Here is a 22,270-nt window from a genome sequence, read left to right as displayed (position 1 = left end):
AGTGAGCGAGGAAAAAGAGCATTTCAAGATCTTAAATTAGGATCAGGCTGAGACAAGAGGAAGGCTATTTCTCAGGAGCTGAATTTCTTTAGGTACTGCCTGTATTGTAGTATCACTATCAAAATAACAGACAGAACTTTTTAATATAGAAGATGTTGGGTTCCAGCTTTTTTTTCATTTGGGTATCATTAAAATATCCAAACAAAACATGGTTAAAATTAAACTATGCAGATCACTGTTTGTAAACTTGCTCGACAGCGAAACTGAAAGTAAGAGCCAACACCAGATTCATTCTTGTTTGGCATTACACCACACTATATTTGCAATTTTTCTGTGCTGCTCTTGGATGCCCGCTGCTTTTGGTCTTATTAAGCCCCGACCTCATCTGAGTGCTGTGGGGGTACAGGACGATAAACTCCTGGAGCACAGAAAATAGGAATATCAGAAAATACAGGCAGAGGGCAGAGTGTCTGCTAATAGATGCAATGCCACACACTTCTAGTGGGTCATAAGTGATGATTGAGAGGGATTAACTCTGTCTGGGTCTATACATATTTATTTTAGGAAAATCCTGCATAATATATCTTAGGCTGTCCTTAAGATATGGCAACTAATCCAAGTTGAAAAGGCGTTAGCAAAAGGTTATGGTCCTGGTTATATAATAAAAATGTCAAGGCTAATGCCTTGTATGAGAAGGGACATTACATCAAAGAAACCAGCTGTGTCAGCAGAATAACATGTTGGCATTGTACGTTTCTGCAACCACACATATGTTAGTACATTTTACACATATGAAATAGATTACAGGTATAGGAGCTTAGTTTTCCATAAAGAGGAGGGAATGGAGGATGATGTGACACTTAAGTGAGACGGCTGCCAAACCGCAGACAACAGCAGACCATCGTTTAAGAACAACAAAAGAAGGTGTTCTGGAAATGTTTGCCAGCTTCTGCAGCTACCAAACCGGGTATTTTAAACCAAAATATGATGTTTTCCTAAACTTAACCAAGTTTTTTTGCGCCTAACCCTAACCACGTGATAACCATATCAGTGTCACAACAAAAAAGTGAAAATTGAAACATAGAGAAACGTTGTTTTGACATATCCGTTACATATAAAATGCACAAATCTAGTATATCCTTGGTTTGCAGAGATGTACAATACCAATATTTATTCTAGTGACTGGGTTGAAGAAGTCAGCATTGGAGAAACACTTATATTCCCCTTTCTCTTACATTTTGCTGAATCTATGAACATTATACATATTTTTGCATTAGCAGTGATACCCCAGAATAGTTACATATATTAAAAATTATTTGTAAGAGACTGAGCTGGTCTGAGGTCAAGATGCACAGAAACATGGAGAATTGTTTGATCCTGCATTGCAAATTTAAGTCTAGCTGCACTTCAGCAACAATGGTCACCTCACTAATGTAAAGAGATAGAAAAGACAAGCAGGTGAAAATAATTTAGACATAGACACAAATTAATAAGTGCTGACTTCAAAAGGGATATTTTAAAAGGATTTAAATGGGATAAGGTGTGAGCATAGCCATTAATTTGTCAGGGACGCCAAGGCAGTAACTAGAAAAAGAGGCAATGGCTAAACTCTGTCTATGAATCGAGAAACATTGTCCTCTCACCCCCTGGTCTGCAGGTCTTGTGCTGTTGGTAGCTAAGTATCTTAGCTAGCTGAAACCTGTTCCTATAGCCTGTGTGTGTAAAGAATAATAAATTATAGTTTGTTACGTAAAAACTGCAGCAGCCATGATGACTGAGGGCATCAAAGACAACACTGCCCGGAAATCTATGGTGTGTTGTGTCATTACGATGATTGTGATTATGACAATGATGATATGATGGTGATGATGAAGCATTTCCTGGTCAATATGCATTGATTTAAATAAAACATGTTACACTTATGTCAAATTTACATCCAGACCACTTATAAGCTTTGAAGGACAACTCAACTATCCATTCTTTAAAAAAATATCAACATCGCAAACTAAAGCAGATATCAACATTTTGTCTGGAATTACATTCGTTTTCTCATGCTGCATTCATACGCCTTTCATATGCATTTAAACCTTTAAAACCTAAGCAAATTGGTCAGATTTCCTTTAAAACATGGCGAAAAAGGCAATAAGCAACATGGCAAGAAGTGTCCCACAAACTGCAAGAAATTAGGAAATGATGACAATAAAATTACCTGAAAATTTGTTTCAAAAAAGGGTGAGAGAGAGGAATTATTTTAAATGAATATTTATTTTGTAAAAATGGGCAAAAATGTCCAGAAAACTATATCTGTAATGAGTATTATTATCAGAAACATTTTTTCCTATCTTACCCCCCTTTCTTAAATGTATTTTATTGGATTTATTGGATTGTATTTTTCCCCTTTTAAAACCCTTTTTTCTTCCTTTGTTGTGTGCTTAACTTCAAATAATTTTCTTGTATCTCACAAAATGTCACTTTTTTCCATTATTTTGACTGAAATCAGGCCAATTTCCTCAGGTTTAAAAAAAAAAACCTTAAAGGAGTGACAGAAATTATTTGAATTTCAAATTATGTTTTTGGGTTAAAAAGAGAGCCAGAAAAGAAGATGTCCACAGATACAGGCTGAAGGTGAGCTGGATTAGATACACGGGTCAAATGAAAGCATAAATCAGTCATGATAGCTCCACTGTACTCTGTACCTTATCTCATTTTCTCTGTCCTTTGCCCTCTATCTCCTCTCACCTTTCTCTATTTCTCATCTTCTCTCTCCTTCCCTACTCCTCTCACTTATCTTGTCTCCATTTATCTTTCTGTCGCCTCTTCTCCCATCATTTTTTTTTATTCTTTTCACCTTCTTTTCTCTCATCTCTGCGCTCTTTATCCTTCGCTCTGTCTGGTCTATTGTATCTTATTTTTTACCTCCTTTTCTTCCTCGTTTTTATCCCTATTCCTCGCTCCCTCTCCCCCTCCTCCATGTCAAATATTTTTCTCTGTCTTTTATTCTTTCCCTGCTTGCTCTGTTTTTTTTTTTTTTATTTTTTATATACCGACTTATCTCGCTTTCTTCCTCTCTGTCTCCCAGTCTGCTTCTCTGTCAATAGGAGCGTATTAGATTTATTTACATACAGCCTGTCACTTCTGCCACAGAGATATACTAATCCATTGCTGAGCCTTTGAGGAGTATAAACACAGTGTTTTTGTAGTCACTGTTGACTGATTTTGGATCAGCCTTGGAAATACCAAATCCTTGGCCTTCATCACAGGCAGAGAAATTAAATCTGCCACCAAATCAGCTTGAAAGCTAAACCCAAAATGATACTGAGACGCTGGAATGGGTTAACTGACCGCTTCTGACACTGATCAGACAAACACTGACACTCAGTGGTCAGAAGTGGAATCACAACCTTTTTTGGCACTTATGACCATGCAATTTTTTTCTCATTTGCTTGAACACATTTGTCCATTCAGAAATTATATTTACGAAATTCTCAGGCCTCAACTGAGGGTCAAAAATGACGCACTGTGTTTGTGCAAGAAATGGTAATATTTCCATCAAACAACGCAACTTGTGGTCCAATGAATATATTCAATCAATCCCTACACAATGAAAAAAAATTAAACATGGCTATTAAAACCAAAACCCAAGAGTTCTGAAACTTCTACAGTCACATGATACCTACATTTAATCATTTTGGTACCCAAATCTAGAAAAAAAGACTTTTGGATGGTTTTGTACGTAGACAATCACTGCAAGTTTTCTTTAATTTAATGCAACGTACATACAACTCATACAGTTTGTGGTGTGGTGCGTGGAGCGGTGTATTTGACAGAGTTGGCAGTTCTGTGTGCTGAGATGCCACCAAAATGTTTAAAAGTATGCTAGAATTTTACACAACTGAATTCTTCCATTCACACGATGAAGTAGCAAACCAGAATCACCACTTTACGGTTGTATGCGTCCATGCACCAGTCAAGTTGCACTCACAGTTTACATCCATGTCTGTGGAAACATGGATGCTTCACACACATCCTCCCCGCAGCAGCAAAGGAGATGTGTGCAGCAGAGTTTTAAAGTGGTCACCCAAGACTGGTGTCACCAATTCCGTATCTGACCAAATGTCTCCCTTTCTGTTCCTGACTTATTTTGACGTTTGTGCTACATTTAAAGAAATCCCTTCTACTTGTTCTTGAGATATTGCATTCACAAAAATGACACGAACAAGGTTACAGTGACCTTGACCTTTGACCACCAAAATCTAATCAGCTAATTGTTGAGTCCAAGTGTGTACAAACGGGCGTACAAACTGAAAACAACATGTCTCTGACCTTGGCTATTGCCAGCGCAGAGGCATAAAAAGGTATCAGCTGAAGTACTCTATTGGTATCGGTATCCGATTGGAATCGGTGTTGTAATTTTTTAAACTATGCCCAGCCCCAGTCAATATGAACTGTTTCAACCTTAATTTGTGCTTTATGCCATTTTTAATACTTCACATAGTTATAGTATGTGCAAAAAAAGGTAAGGCTCTCCACCTGCAAAGTTTTCTTCATTCATTTTAAAGTATTAAATTCATTATTCAATTTTACGGGCCTTTGGCTTCTTTGATCCATGCTTGCGAATAGCAACACAGAGCTCGCTTCTTCTATAGATGGATAAGGACTGGTTGCTGTCTCAAGAGCTGTGCAAAAGAGTTTCAGACAGGTTCATTAGAGAGTCATTATTATGCAAATAATTTCTTTTAGCTGTGAATAGATGTGTTTCTCTTTTGTTTAACACAGTTAATCCAAAACAGATCTTTGTCAAAGAATATTTCAGCGTTGAACAGATGGTCTACTTACACAACTAAGCCGTCTATGCAGTAGAAAGATGCAAATACTTTTGAAATCTGTGCTACATGACCAGAGAAAACAAACACCTACAACTACCAGAATGCACTGCTCCACATCGGACCAATTCATGCTCCCAATGGTGGGAGATGTAATGCAAGCTATGCCGTTTTGAGATAGCAAACAATACAGTGGCGAGAAATAGGCTACGCAGTAACAGAATCTCAGTTCATATTTTATCAGCACTGCCTTGTTTCACATTTTGATTCCAGTATTTTCAGCCTCCAACTTAACAAACAGTACACAGCATGGCGCCTGCTTCTTGTTCACAAATTCTCGTATTACAGCCAAACACACCCACATTATTACAATATAAAGCTGATTCAAAAATTGGCAAAGTATCTCTTTAACTGATTTGAAAAAGGGTGTGGAAAATGTGTGAAACCAATGAAAAAGTGTTAAAGCAAGAGAAGACTTCTGCTGTGCTAAGAGGGTGATGGTAAAGATCAAGTGTATCCTAGTTTCATTAAGCGTGTCTTCGCCATCGAAAAAGTGTAATTATTTGCATTTCAAAGAAAGTTACCACCTCAACTATAAAACACAGCAAATAGAATCTTTTGTCCACTGTCATGCTCAATAATAGACTGAGGATGATTTCATCCAAAAAGTGCTTAAGTATAATATGCTCCATACATTTCAGATGATGGTAACGACACACTGAAGCTGTAAAGCAGTTTCTGTGTTGTGTTTGTGTACAGTGTTTACATTGCATTTTCTGAATTTATAGGGGAACCTCATATAATCTACATAAGTAACACACACTTATACAGGTATAGAATTCATGCCAAATGCGGATACAGTACAGTATGTGTGTGTGCACTCCATGACAGGACAGCTTTTTAATATCCTCGTGTTCAGAAAGTAAACGTGACCCTCGACGAGAAAGTCGCTCTCGCCTACGCAGCAAGGAACAGATGTAAAGAGGAAGTGAGCAAACTGATGAATAAGAGAAAGAATGACAAGACAGCGAAAAGAGAGTAACAAGGGCAAGAGGGAGACAGGGAAGAAAGAGCGGGGAAGGGCGACAGGTCTGACAGCTTTAGAAGTGCGGGGTAGAGAAAAGAGAGATGTATGTGAGGCTTTAACAGGGTAAGGAAGAATGTCAAAGGATGAAACACAATGAGTAGTGTGTGCATGTGAGTGTGTATCTTTGTGCGAGGGTGTGTTAAATAAAGTCAGAGAGAGCAAGTCCATAAAACATTGATACTGCCTTTCCCTCTGTGTTGTTACTGAAGTGAAGCAGCTGGTAGAAAAGCCTCTCCACTTGACACCCAGTGATGCCGCGGTGGATAAAAAAACATCTATGACCTTTGACCTCTTATCGGTGATCATCATCAGACAATCTGCCACTAACATACACAACTAGAAAAGTGCACTCAGTCCAGTGCAGATCTCTGCCAGGTAGCCACCCGAGCTAACGCCAGCCATTCTAGATGATTCATTTCAACAGAAGCTAAAAAAAATACACAGCTCGTCTATTTTTCACAGAGCTGCAGTGCATAGCACAGAGTATATCAAGATTTCCTGCTAACAGGTACTGTGAGTTAAATGTGCATACAATGTATTTATGACGAATAACGTATTTTAATGACACAGCCGGAAATCATTTATTCCATGTCATTCATGACTGGACTTTTAACTTTGTCTCGAGGCTACAGCACAACAAAGTAGCAAATAACAACAATAAACACTACAATTGACAAAAACAATAACCATTTTACTACATATACATGTGCACACAAAATGTTAGGCTGACTGGTCCAGTAGTTTTCAAGATTAGCTGCAGACAGACAAATACACATCCTTTCCCTGGCCAAGATAAAAATCAGTTGCTCTTTACATCATTTAAATTACCTGTACTACAAATCTTTTACTTTGCATCTTCTTGAATAATATTTCTTAATACTGTACTGTCATGTAAATGCTGTTTTCAAATATAATACTTATTTTAGATCTTTCTGCAATAGCAGAGCTCTGTTTTCCACAGACTGTGATGTTATTGTTTCCAAATAAGCAGAGACAGAAAGAAGGAAGCAAAACAGAGAAAAAAGAGAAAAAATGTAAGAATGAGAGGCAGTAAGATTAAGAGAGAGACAGCAACACATCTATTTTGAACTCTTTCTCACTTCTCCCTGTTTTCCACTTCCAAATATAACACGATTTTCACACCTGAGACAATTTCTACGAAAGCTGTGAAATACAGATAAGCGCGAGTGTTTGTGTGTGTGTGTTTAAGTGTGTGTGGAGTGTTTTTCTGTCCGTCTGTCAGCATAATGAGACACAAAATGCATGCAGCTATACGCAGACAGCACACACACAACTGCTGCTGTGAGGACGCAGTTCCAGTTGTCTCACTCAGATAACTATGACTGATGAGTGTGTCAGTCACAAATGGGCTTACCAGGACAAAACACACACACACACACACACACACACACACACACACACACACACACACACACACACACACAAACACACACAGTAACACACACATCAGGAAGCAGTGAAACAAAGCCATAGACTACGAGCTATAAGTCAAGCAGACACCACACACATAGCCATCAGGAGCCTGAGCTAAATTAAAGATTAGGAGCTACTGAAGAAAACAAAAACAAATGCAACAAAGTTACAGTACTGTCCAAGTATCTCATCCCAAATTTCATTTAGTAACTGTTCTGGACCGTTCAATCATTACACACGCTGCCACCAAAATCACAAACTTTGCACTACATATCCAATATGTTCACTATCGTTCAACATACTTTTGTGCACATACACAGTGGTATGTATCTTTGCAGATGCACTGAGCTGTAATTCACGTCACTTCCTGAGAGTGTCCTTGCCAGCTGGTGACGCCTAACCGTGGTAACTTGTGCCAACCTCAGCTCAACTGGCAATATAAATAAATAAAGATTTTTCTTGGCAATTTTTCCCTTCATTGATAGGACAGCTGCACAGACAGGAAAGGGTAGAGAGTAGGGACAAGTTGGATTGAAATCCAGGCTGCTGCCAATGCCTCATACTTTTATATACTTATACATAAACTGGAGTATTATCGATGTTACAGTCTGCTGATTGTTGTCTGTTGTGACTGTTGTCCCCTGACGCATTGCATTGTGAAATACAATATATGCTGACAGTGTCCTATGTTTTCATACTGTACTATTTTACCAGAAATAGTACTCAATTCACAAAGTATTAATTGCGTACGAAGGTTTCGAACATGCTGAAAAAAAATCTAAATTTACTGAATAGGCATAGAGATAAGATTCTTAAATTCTTTACTGGCAGTATTTTGTGAATATTCTCTATTATCTCTATTCACATTTAATATATACATTACATATATTTTTGTGTCCACAGTAATTACTTAAATGTGAAATTATCGTATGTCTACTGTTTCCGATATTTTTTAAATTAAAAAAAGTTTATTGTTAAACTGTAAAATAAAATTACTAACATATCAGAAGTATCTTGTCATCGCCTTTTTATCATTACTGATACTGATCTCAGTATTGGCCTCAAAATCAAGTGTTCGGCAAGCCAAGGTATAACCACAGTGTCTGTTTAAATGGTTTTTCCTATCGTACATCTTTACATTTTAGACAAATTGCACACAGCTCGAAAAAATGATCTTGTCATCAAATGTCAATGTCTTAGAGCAACTTCCAGTGGGAACAAAAAACAAGCTAAACTCTTTTTCTTTTCTGTTGCAACAAAACAAAACCATGACCAAAGATGCGAGTCTGTCATTAGTTTGTCTTGGCCTTAATTTCACAACACAATGAGCATGTCTGTGACAAATCAGCACGTCATTGCCAAAATGATTAGAATGCAATGCTACCAGCAATCAGCATCCAATCAGCAAGTTCACGTCATAAACAAATCAGCCAAGTGAAAAGTGAAACTGCAAGAAAAGACAGACAGGGATAAGAGAGAAAGAGCTGAGAATGAAGAGGCAGAAGATGATTCAAACATGTGGAGGGAGTGCGCATTGTAACACATAAAGAAAGTAAAATAAATAAAATTAGAAGTACATGTGAGGGAGAGAGACAGAAATCAGCAAAAAAAATTTGTGTAAAAGATAGAAAAAGAATGTGTATCCAAAAAAAAAAACCAAATACTGTCACCCTACCTCCAGCGATGGCAGTTTTCTTGCCCACAGTAACAGAGACAGCAGTAGTGGCGATCACTATCCTCCCCGCTGGTGGAGAAACACACACACAATTAGCAAAAATTTACAGAACTTTTTCAACACACGCATGCAGAAACATGGGTGCATGCTTTCACATCAAAAACACACACATATTCCTTCCAAATGTGTACACATGCTTGAGAATATGCATGCACGGGAGCTGAAAAGGAAAAATGTTCCCTGAAATATTTATTTTCTCACATAGTGAATTTGCAAGTCTGTGGCACTTACTGTGATAGTGACAGCTGAAGTGATAGTACAGATTCGCCAAAATGTGTTTTTGTAAAATATGTGGGTGACAGATTGAGTGAGACTCGGTTGGTAATATTTAATACAGTCGTGCATTCGTCTTGTGTGTGCCTATTCAAAGCCACCATGCCAGCTGATGCCAACCAAGCCACAGATTCAAGCCAGATTAACATTTTAAGTGTTACGTAACACAGAATATGAGAGCTAAATGACTAACACACTCATAACAGAGGGACTCTGTGTGTGTCACTAAGTGTTTCTATGTGCCCTACGTTTATATTTTTGCATAACGGTCATGCATTCAGGAAATACCGCATTTTGTATGAGAATATTTCTTTGTGTGTTTACCATCAAATATTTTAGCATAATGCAGCACAAGGTCAAAGGTACAAGCTAGATTTATTTGTCATTTTTTTAAAATGTGGTTTAAGAAGAAACGAAGTTAAAGGTAATACAGCTAACACACTCCATGAAATCAGATTTTTACTTCTCAACAAAAATTCATTTAAGAAAAGAGAGGTAACTCAGCACAATGCAAATGAACCAGAAAGCTTGTTGATTCCCTGCGAGAGGTGAGGAGAGGAGCTTCCTGTACTTTAATTGCATGCTCATGCAGTGATGGAAAGACAGACGGAGGTGGAGGAATGAAACAAGAAAAAAGGGACATAGAGCTAGAAAAAGAAAATAAAGATGGTTGAAGAAATGGAAAACTGAGACCACAGGGCCTGTCATGCTTTGAAATTAGGGGTGAGAAAGACCAGGACGAGAATGAACAAAAGGAGGCGGCGTGCCAAGTATAAGTAAGAGTTTTCCTCTACCCTCCTCCTCCTCTTCTGCCTCCCTTTGTTTTCTCCCTCCCTCCTCCGCTTGGAGCTCCACCTCCTCTGCACTCGAGGTGGCGCTATAGTCAGCCTCATAGTCCCTGAATACATCTGAACACAACAAACTACATCTAACATCAACCTAAAACATATGAAATACACTTTTTTTACATTTATACTTAAATGCCAAAGTTTGAAATGATGGCAGCATGATAAAATGTTTCATCACGGTATATTAACATGAAACATTTATTGCTATCTTAAACAGGACTAAGAAATAGAGCTTTAAACTTTTTCTAGTGTGAACATCCTATATGGACTAGTAGCTTTGAAAGGGACAGTTTACACCCAAATAAAAAATACATATTTTTTTACTCTCACCTGTAGTGCTATTTATTAAACTAGATTGTTTTGGTGTGAGTTGCCAAGTGTCGGAGAAATTTGCTATCGAATATATGCAACAAGATGGCACTTGGCTTGTGGTGCTCAAAATGCCCCCCCAAAAAATATATATATATAGGGCTGTCAGCATTACGATGCAATTAAGGTCCATAAGTAACTTAAATTGTGCTAATCTCTGGCCGACATCCCTGTCTTTAAGAGGCCGTACCGGGCTGATGACCTAAGGAATCCAGTGGTACCAACCATGTCATACTAGATTTTTAGGAAGGGGGGCAAACAACGCTCCAAGGTTAAGATAAATTTTTGGGATGGAAAGACAGCATGGCCATCTAACAGGGGTCCCTTGACCTCTGACCTCAATATATCTGAATGAAAACGGGTTCCATGGATACCAATGAGTCTCTCTTTTACAGACATGCCCGCTTTATGCTAGTCCCATGCAATTTTGTGTTAAAAGGCAGACATCTTTATGGCCAATATCTCCAACACTCGACAACCCACACCAAAAACAATCTAGACTGATAAATAACATCACAGATAAGAGAGGGAATATATATTTTTGATTTCTAAATGTAATGCCATCTGTAGATTTAACACATGCAGTATAAAAGCTGCTAGGTGTGGGGTTTAGATGCTGTGTGTAATAATAAACAATCTGTAAAACACAACTTTATTTAATCTGAACCTATGGTTAAGTGGGGAGGTAGATATACACACACTCACGCTGTACTTTGTCATGAGGGAGGGCAGTGTTATCAGCTTTGCACTCAAAATACCACAAAATTACATTTAAGTCTGCACTATTTAGTAAGAGATTAAATTCAAAATCCTGTCCTTTGTTGCTGCCTGAAGCACTTTGCAGCAAACATGTTTTTTTAAAAGTACTTTGAAAATACATTTCATTCCAGCAGAGCTAAATAAGAAAATTAAATCCGGAGGCAGAGAGGGGTCAGGCTCAAAATCCCGTCGTTTTACTGTCCGCCATGTTTAGACTGCATATTCAGATGGAGTTAAGTGTTAGTATGATGTGATGATAAAAATGATGTCAGTTAGCTTTGTCAGTCTCGAGCTGCTGATTATTTTTCACAACATCAAAATTCCCAGAATATGAACTGATGTGAAGAATAAACCTAAAAAGAACATCCATTGACACTGAAGTGACACTTCATGGGCACTTTTTGAAATTTTCCAAACCTGTGTTGGATACAAACTACATAAATGTACAACAATGTAAACAGACGGGAGCGGTTACAGCCTGCAGGCTGTAGAGAAATGAGCCTGTCACTGAGAGATTTTTGGCTCAACCTGCTGAACGCGGCTGAGAAAATTGGAAATAAAAAAAGCACAGAAAGTGTTTTGTGTCCGTGCGTGTGTGTGTGTGTGTGTGTGTGTTTGCTCAGTAAAGGTATATCCTTTACCTCTTGTCTCCTGTCTGGGCATGTAGTACAGAAACTTCCCAGCTGGGTACTCGGATGCTCTGCGGTACCACAGTGGGAAATGGTCCAATGTGAACATATTCTCCTTGTCTGCGGAGGTCAGGAAAGACCTGTGGAGAGATAAAAATAAACTTAAAAAGAGAAACTTACATATCCTGACTTAATATTAGGAAAAGAAAAGAAGGAAAACTGAAAAGGAGGATACGATAAAGAGCACATCAGGCAGATTTGGGGAAAGTTGAGGAAGGAAAAGAGTGAGAAATGCATAATATTGTGCTCATTACCAGCTGCCCTTTTGTTGACCACCAGAGGGCGAACTCTCACCTTTAATTCCAGCTTCTATTCAGCTCTTATATTACTATCTCTCTCATAACTCACTACATATGTTTTAACACTCGATTTATCCACTGTTTTAAACCTTTTGGTTGTAGACATTGAGGTTTGGTGTGATGATATTTAATATTAAAAATGACAGTTTTTCTTACTCACTTTGCAGTTCTTTTCTCAATTCCAGCGTATCTCTGAAATCTCATCAGGCCTGAACGAGTCCCCAAGAATGCTGTTTCTACCCCATCGTCCATACTGAAAGACAGAGAGAGAACATGACACAAACAAAAAGAGCAAAACAGATAGAAGGGTGAATATTTTCAAAAAATAAAGGGATTAATTATGTTAAAAATGCATGTCTTAATTAAAGTAGAAATAAACAAGTTTTTTTGCTTTAACTCATCATCATGAAGTAAATGTGGATTACACAATATAATAGCTATACAATAAAGACACCATCAGTGTTTAGATTGGTTTTGTATAAGGCTCGCTTTCACTGTGCAGTTCTGTCTGCCGCCGGGTACGATCTCCCAGGAAATGAAGGCTTGATTTACGGCACAAAGGAAGTGTGTCCAGGGTTCCTGCAGCTTAAGGCAAAGTAGATTTAAGACTTTAAGACTATTTTTAATGCCACTCGCAATAGAGTTTGAGACCATCTTCCTCATAACCAAAACTGAAAGCCAATTCTTTGTCCAACTGTTTATTGTTTCATAAAACATGACTTTTTTGTCCATTGAAAAATTTTATAATCTATGTCAAATGTTGAAAAAACAGCCTTTTTAGTGGTGACCAGATGGAATACAATGAGCAAATTACATTATCATAAACATATATATTTGGTTTACCAAGAGTAGGGGGAAATATCTGGCATTTCTGGCTGTTTCTCTGAGCCATTGTGTGTTTCTGTCTGCATGTGAGATTCCACTGCTTGGATTCCCATCATAACTAGTGTAAGTTACCAAGTATGCTAAGATTTTACGATGCAAAATTAGAAAAACATGATTCATAAAATCCCACTTCCCTTGTCTGAGCATTCTTAAGACTTTTGAATTATTAATTTAACTTCATTTAACATCAATTAAGGCCTAGGATTAATAAATTACATTTCTTTTAAGTCTTTTTTAGGATACGTGGGAACCCTGAGTGTGTCAACCATTGGGCAACTAAAACAGAGGATAGCACTTTTATTTTTTCCCAATAGTTATTGGTAGCCATCCTCAATGTAAGTCCATATATGTAAGTGCTACCCCCAGTAGCAGAAGCAGCGGACGGTGGAACAACTGAAGTAACTGTGGTAGCTGCTGGGCTCTGAGGAAGATGGAAAGCAATCTAGTTGTCTTTGGGACAGCAGCAAAAACAATAATACCACTTGGAAAGACTTTTTCCACTTGAAACATTTATGTGGGTGTGCAAGTGTGTTACTACAGTTGGTAACTTTAATGAAAATAAAAGCATCACAGTGACCGAGTCACAAACTTTCTAATTTTACAGCTGAACAGTACAATAAAATATGTTTCTGAAACCAATCTTTGTCTTTTCTATTTCTAGAAATTACGAACTACAGCTTTATTACTCACCCAGATGTGTTGAGCATGAGTGCGGTCCAGTAGGCTTCCATAGGAGCCGTGACCACAGCATCAAATAGAGTTTGCTGCAACAACAGCTCATCGCCTGTAGAGAGGAGAAAACATAAACAAGAGGAAGACGAAAAATAGATATTAAGTTTTGAGCCAACAGTTTAGAAGATAAAAATCACAGTGTAACTACAAGAGCCAAACAATAATGCTGAACAAAGGCCAGACAAAATTCAGAGAGAAACAATAAAAAAAACCCAATAACTACCCATACCAACAAGAGTAAGTACAATTCAAAGAATATTAGCAGTAAACACATAAATAATAGTACTAGTAATGAAATTAAACATGATCAGGACAGAATAAAAGAATAAATAAAAACAGAAGTTGAATTAAAATAGACAACATCGCATAAAAGCAAGTATACAAATACACAGTATTGCAGTATTGTTCGAGTTGCAGGATTAAAGCCTGTTTTATTTTTCCCAATTTAAAGTTTTTAGGGGAAACTTACACTCCAGATCTGGTTCTTTGCCAGTGAGGTATAGCACCACAGCCTGCAGCTGGCTCAGCTTACGATGGGCTGGGTCTATGTCTGTCTCACAGTAGGTCCTACAAGAACACACACACACACACACACACACACACACACACACACACACACACACACACACACACACACGACAAAAATGTACTGTAGTCATATTTTCATGAGGATCTACAACCATAATATCCATGTCTGCTAGTTACACAATACTTACCATTCGCTGGCTATGCTCAGGTCTGGAGCCAGTAAGTCATGGAGACCTAAAGCAAAAAAGATACGAGAGAGAGAACGAAAAAAAACAGTAAGCCAGGAACAAACAAATATACAGAAAGCCAAGACAGAAGAAAAAGACTCACCCTCTTCAACAGAGACGTTTCCAATGAAGATATACTCTCCATATCCTCGAGTCAGCACAATACCCAGACTGATCACACATACAGAAGTTATTTGTTATTGGCAGGATGAATCTTATGTTATTAGGTGTTATTTCTTATGACAGGTATTTGTTTCTACTTTGACTCTCGACAAAATATTACTGCTAACTTTGATGCTATGTTTTTGCAATTAATTATTTCATACAGGCAGACATCTGTTGCTTTGTTGAATATGATGGATATTTTGAAACCTGTCAATTCAAGTAATTTTTCAAAAAATGATCAGACAAACCTGAATGGTGTCTCATTGATGTCGGTGTAGAAGTAATCATTCTTCAGGAATATCACTCTCGTCTGGGAGAGACAGAGAGACGGATAGTTTTTTAAAAATGTTTTTGAACACAGAAAGACAGCTTGTACATAAAAGATAAAAAAACACAAATGGACGAGTAAAACCTGTCAACTCAAAGGAAGCAAAACTTGGATAAAAAAATGACAACAAAGCTTCAAAGGAAGAAAAATAGTAAATGTTATCTCCGATCTAACGGTGTCTGTTGCTGACTTGACACAAACACACTCAAAAACAGAAGTACTCACTCCTTTATCCACTGAAGTTCTCACGTCTAAAGACAACTTTCCAGTTTCTCCTTTAACCATGGCTGTCCGCAGCTTAAACAGACATCACAAACTCAGCGCTTTCATCGTAACAAGAACAACATAATTCACACTGACACACTCAAAAGTAAAACGAGAATTGAAAGAGACATACATGTGTGTTTGTGTGTTTCCTACCTTCTCTTCAGTGTCTTCCCATTCCACCTCTGCTAGATCAACACTGTTATAGTTGGGTTTCGGCTTTAAATTCTTGCCCTCCTTATACTGTTACACAAACAAACGCAGAAACAAGTGCTTAGGAACCTATTCAATTTTATTATGTTTGTTTAATTGCCAATAGCAGAGTTAGAGTTTCAACACTTTTTCAGCTCTAATAATTAATTGTATAATACGGTCTGTACCAAAGGTCGTAGGTCAGGATGAGACAGAATGTAGCCATTGTTGGTGATGAGGTAGGCGTAACCATGGACACCCAGCTGAAAAGAAAATATGGACAAAATGTATAAATTGTTGATAGCTGTATGTTTCCAGTATTTAATCCCTGTTAAAGACTGAGTGGCATACATTGTGGATGGTTTACCTTGTATCTTGGCGCTAATCTCATCAGTTCTCTCAAGGCCACATCAGTTCCCACCACTCCCAGCAGAATCCCATGTGACAACTACAGGAAACACACAGCAGCTTCATAAATGCACAATTTCAGGTCACATTACGGGTAAAGATATTAATGGTGATAAAAAATTAAAACTCACAGTTTCTTTCTTCTTGCTGAACACGGGCATGGCCACCGAGGTCATCAGGAGCAGGCTTTGGGCCTGACTGTTAAACAGCTGTAATACACACACATACACACACACACACACACACACACACACACACACACACACACAGAACAGACACAATGACTCACTCCACGCTGTTTTTGTTGACAAGGTAGATTTGTAAACTAAATTATGGAAAAAACAACTGTAAATATAAATAAAGTTGATTCCTGATGACCAAAGATGGAAGAAGAGGTAAATGAAGATGGTTTAGAGGACAATGTTAAACTTGCATGCTATCCTTCAGGTTTCTGCTGAGCTAGGCTAGGCACTAGAGACTAGATGCTAACTAGAAGCCAACTTTAGCATTAAAGCAGAGGCACAACGAAATTAACAAGAAACAACTGTTAGCTGTTGGCTGTAAATACAAGGATAAGTGAGCCAATATAGGTACTATATACTATATTTTCATGGCTGATGCTACTTAAAAAGGAAGTTTAACAAACACACACTAAACCTCTCAGTATGATTACCTCTTTTGTATTCGGGAACTGAAGATGAAGATGAAGGAAAGACAACAACAAGCATGAAATGGCAGTGAACAGATATGTCACATATGGTACAGATGAAAACAGATATTTAAATAAAGGAGAACATAAATACAGAAAAGCAGGCAGAGGGGAGGTAGCAAGAAATGAAAAGTTTTTGCTTGTTGCCAACCAAAAATCTACAGATATCAGTTTAAGCGTATGATGTTTAGACATTTTTTTTAACTGCTTTACCTCGCCTTCAGACAGTCGGACGGGAAACTAAAGTCATTATCTCAAAGCCACCATACTCCATTGACAAAATTAGTAATTTTACAAAGCAAAAAAAACTGCCCTGCAGAAAGAAATCTGTATAATGGATCATTATGTCAGATAATACTGACACAAGGTAACAGTAATTGGAGGAAGCAGACTAACCACACTGTCCATATAAGCCTCAGTCCAGATGATGTCATGATCATGGTTGATGACCATTGGCCGGCTGAGAACATGGAGGTACTCCATTACATTTTCCTGGACATCAGCCAGAGTGGAGACGTGTGTGTAGTACCCTGCGAGACACGCAAATACATGTACACACATACTGTAAATATAACAAATTACTCAGATGGAAAAACTACTGTAGGCCCCATAAATTTTAGCAAAGAAAATATTCACCATATTATTTTTATCTTTCTGGTTCTGGCATTTGGGTATTACATTTGGGGCAGCAATTTAATTTATCCGGCTTCAAATACCAAGTATTCCCAGAAACACTTTGTTGTTTTAAAAAAAAGCTTGAATCTCTCATCAGTGCAAATGTGTCTGTCGTTTTTTTAAAGCTTGGCTTAGTCTAAGGTTTATGGCATTTCTACAACTGGGAGACGATGACGTCAATGGGATACCTGCAGGGAAGCTGCTCAGTGACAATAGGCTACTGAGGCACTGCCAGGTATGAATATGTGAATGTGTGCAACCTTTTCCCCCTTCGTAATGTCTGCCCAAGAGTGCTGCTGTGAATATTATTCAGTTGACCTGCTTACTCAAGTAAAACTGAAACTCTATATAGGTTCTTGCAGCAGTGTAACATTTGCAGGTTTGTCTACTTATGACAGAAATTTTGTGGTTGGCAGAAGCGACTGCCAGTGCACGCAACAGAGAGGAGTGCACCTGTTACCTATTACACACAGAGACACACACGCAGATATGATATTTCTTGGCCGGGGATGTGTTTACAGCATATCTGTGTTGATAATCAGGTATTTAGTCAGGGATTTTTGGTGTGCACAGAGCAGGATAAAGTGATTATTTTCAGGTCTTAGCTGCTGCGTGACCCTATGTAATTCACAAGAGGGCAGCACCTGATACCCAGTCCTGTACTGCACCACCTGGGAACACCCCACACGGCCAACAGACCTCTGTTCTGGCTTTTTTGTTGAAAAGTTGACACTTTTTTATAGTAGTTTTGCTGACAACCTTTATGCTGAAATTACTTTAACAAATTTCATGTCAGAATCAGAGCTTCAACCTCGCAACCTTTATGTCACAAAGCAGATTATCTGGCCTTTAAGATGGTGATTCTTCCCTATCTTACCCTTGTTGTTGCAGGCAATCCATTTAACATTATCTGCAAATGTCATCTCTCTTCCAATCAGATAGGTGAACACTCGAACCTGGAAGGACAATAAGTGAAATGTGATAAAACTCCACGCATTTGTTGCTCCAGACAGCTTTGATAATACACTCTCAATAATTTGAAATGGTGTGCTTACAGTACATTTCACTGGTGCTTGTGAGCTGTTTATGCTTATGTGTATATTTGTGTGTCATACCCGTCGTTCTGGCCAGTTTAACTTCTCAAAAACATCCTGGAAGTCCTCCATGGCTCCGTCTGTTATAAGCATGATGGCCTGGTTACACAGGCTGCCCTGGCCCTGTGCTGTAGCCTGGACACACACACACACACACACACACACACACACACACACACACACACACACACACACACACACACACTTTTTACATGATCTTAGAAATTGGACTGAAAAGTGCTGAGCGCTGGAAATCAGTGGACCCATGAATTGTGTGATGTGGTTGTTATAAAGAGGCACAAACCTCGTTGAGAATCTTGAAAGATTCCTTCATTGCATTTTTTACTTTGCCCTCGCCTTTGACATGAAGCTCTTCAACCAAAAGCTTGAAATGCTGCAGAGAGACACGTAACAAATAGACAAAAAAAAAAAAGACATAATCACTTAGCCATGCATGTTATCCTTTTGGTAAATGCAGGAGAGCAGGGAGAGAGATCACGAGGGAGTGAGTAAAAGAGTGTAGAGGACGGATTATACTCGGCTCCCTGGCACACTGACCAATTACGACAAAGTCACTACAACACCAGGAGGTAATCAGGATTAATCAACACTGACACACACAAACACAGACGGCTGCACACTCTATGATGAATGGCCATATTGTTGCAGGTTTCACCATTGTGGAGACCAGAGATAGAAATAGCCTTCATGGCTCTAAACACCCTTTTATATCCCTGACAACTGTAAATTATTGCTGTGGTTATTATTGCATACTGTATATGCTGTTTAAAAAAGAACTAAGTCTAGAGACCTACTGAGCATGTTCTTTTAACTAAGACTGTAAAAGGTATTTAGTAATAACCATGAAATAACCAAGATATGGGATAAATTGCTTAAATATGTAAAAGGATGTAAAAAATGTTGCTTCTAGGTTTATGAACAGAGCTTTGAATGTCTGTCATTACATACATAAAAAATCCTCAATTGAATCAAGTGATACATTAGACAAAATGAGTTACTTTTTTATTAAATCAACTTATAGATAACTTATGGAAACATTGCTTGCAATAATCCACCTACCACCATCTCTTCCCCTCTCTATGTCACTCTTGCTCTCTCTCTCAGAACCCTGACACATCGAGCTGATGGCCAGCTGGCAGTCAATGTCGGGCCATCGGTGTGCAGCTGCCGCTTTAGCTTTTGTGGTGTGTCCCGCACAATTCCCGCACTAGTCGGTTGTTTTTCGGCCTGTTCAGCATGTTGAATCAGCATCAACAAAGCCATCAGAGCTGTTGGAGCCCATCAGGAAATGAAAAACCTTTGATTTTATGTTTAGATCCGTGCATGAAAAGGAAAAAAAAGAAGAAAACTAACGGCTACAATACTAAAGTTAAGAGGGCAAGGGATTGAAATAAACTTGTTGTATTAGGTAAGTTTTTAGCCACTGAGCTCTTTAGCAGAGATAGTTCGCACTTGTTATTTTTCGCTAGTGGACAATAAATATCCATGTTGTGTTGTTAATGTGCTAACTGGCCAACTACCGTCTTGAATGCAGATTAGTTTGGTGTGTCCCTTTAAACATACACACATACAATGGCACCCAGTCCTTGTCTCAGTCCTCAAACTCACAATTGTGCTACCATAATTCATATGAAGTTTGGAGTGGTTGAGCAGTGTGGATTGGTGCAGGCATTAAAAAACCCTGACATTACTATTTTGGATTACACAAGTCGGAAACAATCCTAAATACGGAAACTAGTTGACTGGTATTGTAGGAATTCTTAGATAAGAGCTGCAAAAGTGAGGATTTTCTTCCTGAGAATGTGTGTATGTGTGTGTCCAACATGACTTTATGTGTAAGTGTGTCAGCCAACATCTGTAAGCCCATTCTGTTACAGCCTGCCTCTCTAGACATTAAACCAATCAAATCCTTTGCTGACAGGTCATGTGGCCTACTTAAAATTGAAAGCGGCCAGCGACCTCACCTGATCTGCAATGATGTGAAGGGGAGTGAAAGTAGGGCATACATCCAACACATAACTCACACACACACACACACACACACACACACGCAGACTAAGCAGGTGTTGGTATTTGAAAAACAACAGAACAGATGAGGGGAGAAGAAAAAAAGAAAGCAGCAGTGAAACAATGAGGTATTAACCTCTTAAACCCCACTGATGTGCCAATTATTACAAACTCACACTTTGCATCCAAAAATAGAAAAATGTTATGGCTTTGTGAAGGAGATGAAAAAGAGGAGATGGACAATGAGGACAAGGACCGAAGAGGAAGAAATGTCTGCATTCTCAAATAAAATACTAGTGGAGTCAGAGTACTTTTATCACACGTGAACATAAACTGAGGGGTCTCATCAGTAAATCCTCTAATAGACAGACTGAACACCGATAATACACGTTCACTGTGAAGTTTCAACTGTGATGTTATGAAAGCACGACGTCTTCAGAGGATTAGTGAGAAGGAAGCCTACGATTAATAGGTTAGCAGAGGTTAAGTGAATTAATTAGTTTGTCTGCGTTGTCTGTGTGTCTCTTGTGTCTTGTGTGTGTGTGTTTGTGTGTGTTACCTCTCTGTTGTCCAGATCAGCTTGTACCAACATGCCCTTGAAGCATGGCTCCACGTAGCGAACATAGTCGCTGTACTGGAGAGAGAAACAAAATGATTAACTCAATATAGTCAGTCATCTGCTTGATAAACAGTCAGCCTGGTTAGCTTTTATAATAGGCGATTTTTAAGAGTTATTGTAGGTTTATTACCTTCAAATCAATCACTCAAACAATCTCTAAATATCACAATATCCTTTAACTATATAAGTGGAGAATGAGGATGGTTGTAACACGAGATAGAAATAACACTTCTTGAACAAGCTACAAATAACCTGAATTACTCTGCAGACGCTCAGTTTAACCCTTGTGCCTCATGTGAGGAAGTAAAAGACAGCCGAGTTCATAAGGAAAGGATAGGACTGAGGTGTCCAGGTTGAATTTTTTGATTCAGTAGTTGCACTTCTGAATGCTTAAATGTTGATAGTGTAACACATGATGCAAGACTGCTGTTTATAATTATCTCGATGTTTGGTCCAACAGACCCAAGAATCTCTTTAAAAGGGCGAGGAGGAATAACATCTGTGGAACAAACTGAGGGGTACATCTTCAGAAAATTAAGAGAAACTGGTTTAAACTGGTTAAAAACAGCAGAGTAAAGGACAGTGATGGATGGGTTATAAAAAGGGGCTGTGATCACAAGTGATAGCAACTTTGTCGACAAAGAAATGGAGGAAAAGTTTCTGAAGAAACACCAAGACAAGAGGATTGTAGTGTGTTAAGAATATCATTAATAGTAATAAAAAGACACTTAAAATTATATCAGAAAAACATATCTTGCCGCCTTGGCTTTTCCAGTTTTCTGATATATGCACCAGCATTTTAACATGTCAAAGACACCTGCAGCTTGTCTTTACATGGTGTTAAAAAGTCATTAAACTGTTGAATAAAAAGCTTTCAATATCTTGTGTTTTTGCCCTGATCCGTATTTTATAATGTTAAATTTGACTCCACACATGTTACAGCTAACCCAGACTATGGGGTGAACTGAAGCATTTCACTCTTTGTGTTCAGATTCAAACCTTGCATTTTCTCTTTGTGTTACAGGGATAACAGCTACACCATCTAACAGTAGACGCATGCAACAAGTATGTATTGCATTTTGATCGCACTGTCCTAAAAG

At 38.3% G+C, this 22,270-nt stretch overlaps 1 protein-coding gene across 1 annotated transcript in view; it reads right to left on the bottom strand.

Moving 5' to 3' along the window:
• cacna2d4a (calcium channel, voltage-dependent, alpha 2/delta subunit 4a) overlaps window positions 1-22,270 on the bottom strand; it is a 113,672-nt gene that overhangs the window by 74,438 nt on the left and 16,964 nt on the right. Inside the window, exons 10-27 of the mRNA XM_042511121.1 lie at window positions 21,111-21,185; window positions 18,828-18,917; window positions 18,545-18,658; window positions 18,307-18,385; window positions 17,151-17,284; window positions 16,177-16,254; window positions 16,005-16,085; window positions 15,826-15,900; window positions 15,602-15,688; window positions 15,407-15,478; window positions 15,102-15,163; window positions 14,792-14,859; window positions 14,650-14,695; window positions 14,403-14,500; window positions 13,892-13,985; window positions 12,477-12,569; window positions 11,970-12,097; window positions 9,020-9,088 (exon numbers count right to left, since the gene is read on the bottom strand). Coding sequence (XP_042367055.1) covers window positions 9,020-9,088; window positions 11,970-12,097; window positions 12,477-12,569; window positions 13,892-13,985; window positions 14,403-14,500; window positions 14,650-14,695; window positions 14,792-14,859; window positions 15,102-15,163; window positions 15,407-15,478; window positions 15,602-15,688; window positions 15,826-15,900; window positions 16,005-16,085; window positions 16,177-16,254; window positions 17,151-17,284; window positions 18,307-18,385; window positions 18,545-18,658; window positions 18,828-18,917; window positions 21,111-21,185 — 1,543 coding nt within the window. The remainder of the gene's footprint in view (window positions 1-9,019; window positions 9,089-11,969; window positions 12,098-12,476; window positions 12,570-13,891; window positions 13,986-14,402; window positions 14,501-14,649; window positions 14,696-14,791; window positions 14,860-15,101; window positions 15,164-15,406; window positions 15,479-15,601; window positions 15,689-15,825; window positions 15,901-16,004; window positions 16,086-16,176; window positions 16,255-17,150; window positions 17,285-18,306; window positions 18,386-18,544; window positions 18,659-18,827; window positions 18,918-21,110; window positions 21,186-22,270) is intronic.

Source organism: Plectropomus leopardus, chromosome 22, assembly GCF_008729295.1.
Source record: "Plectropomus leopardus isolate mb chromosome 22, YSFRI_Pleo_2.0, whole genome shotgun sequence".
NCBI classification, from domain to species: domain Eukaryota; kingdom Metazoa; phylum Chordata; class Actinopteri; order Perciformes; family Serranidae; genus Plectropomus; species Plectropomus leopardus.
The sequence above is the reverse complement of the archived record's forward strand: the minus strand, read 5'-3'. Positions and strand labels throughout refer to the sequence as shown.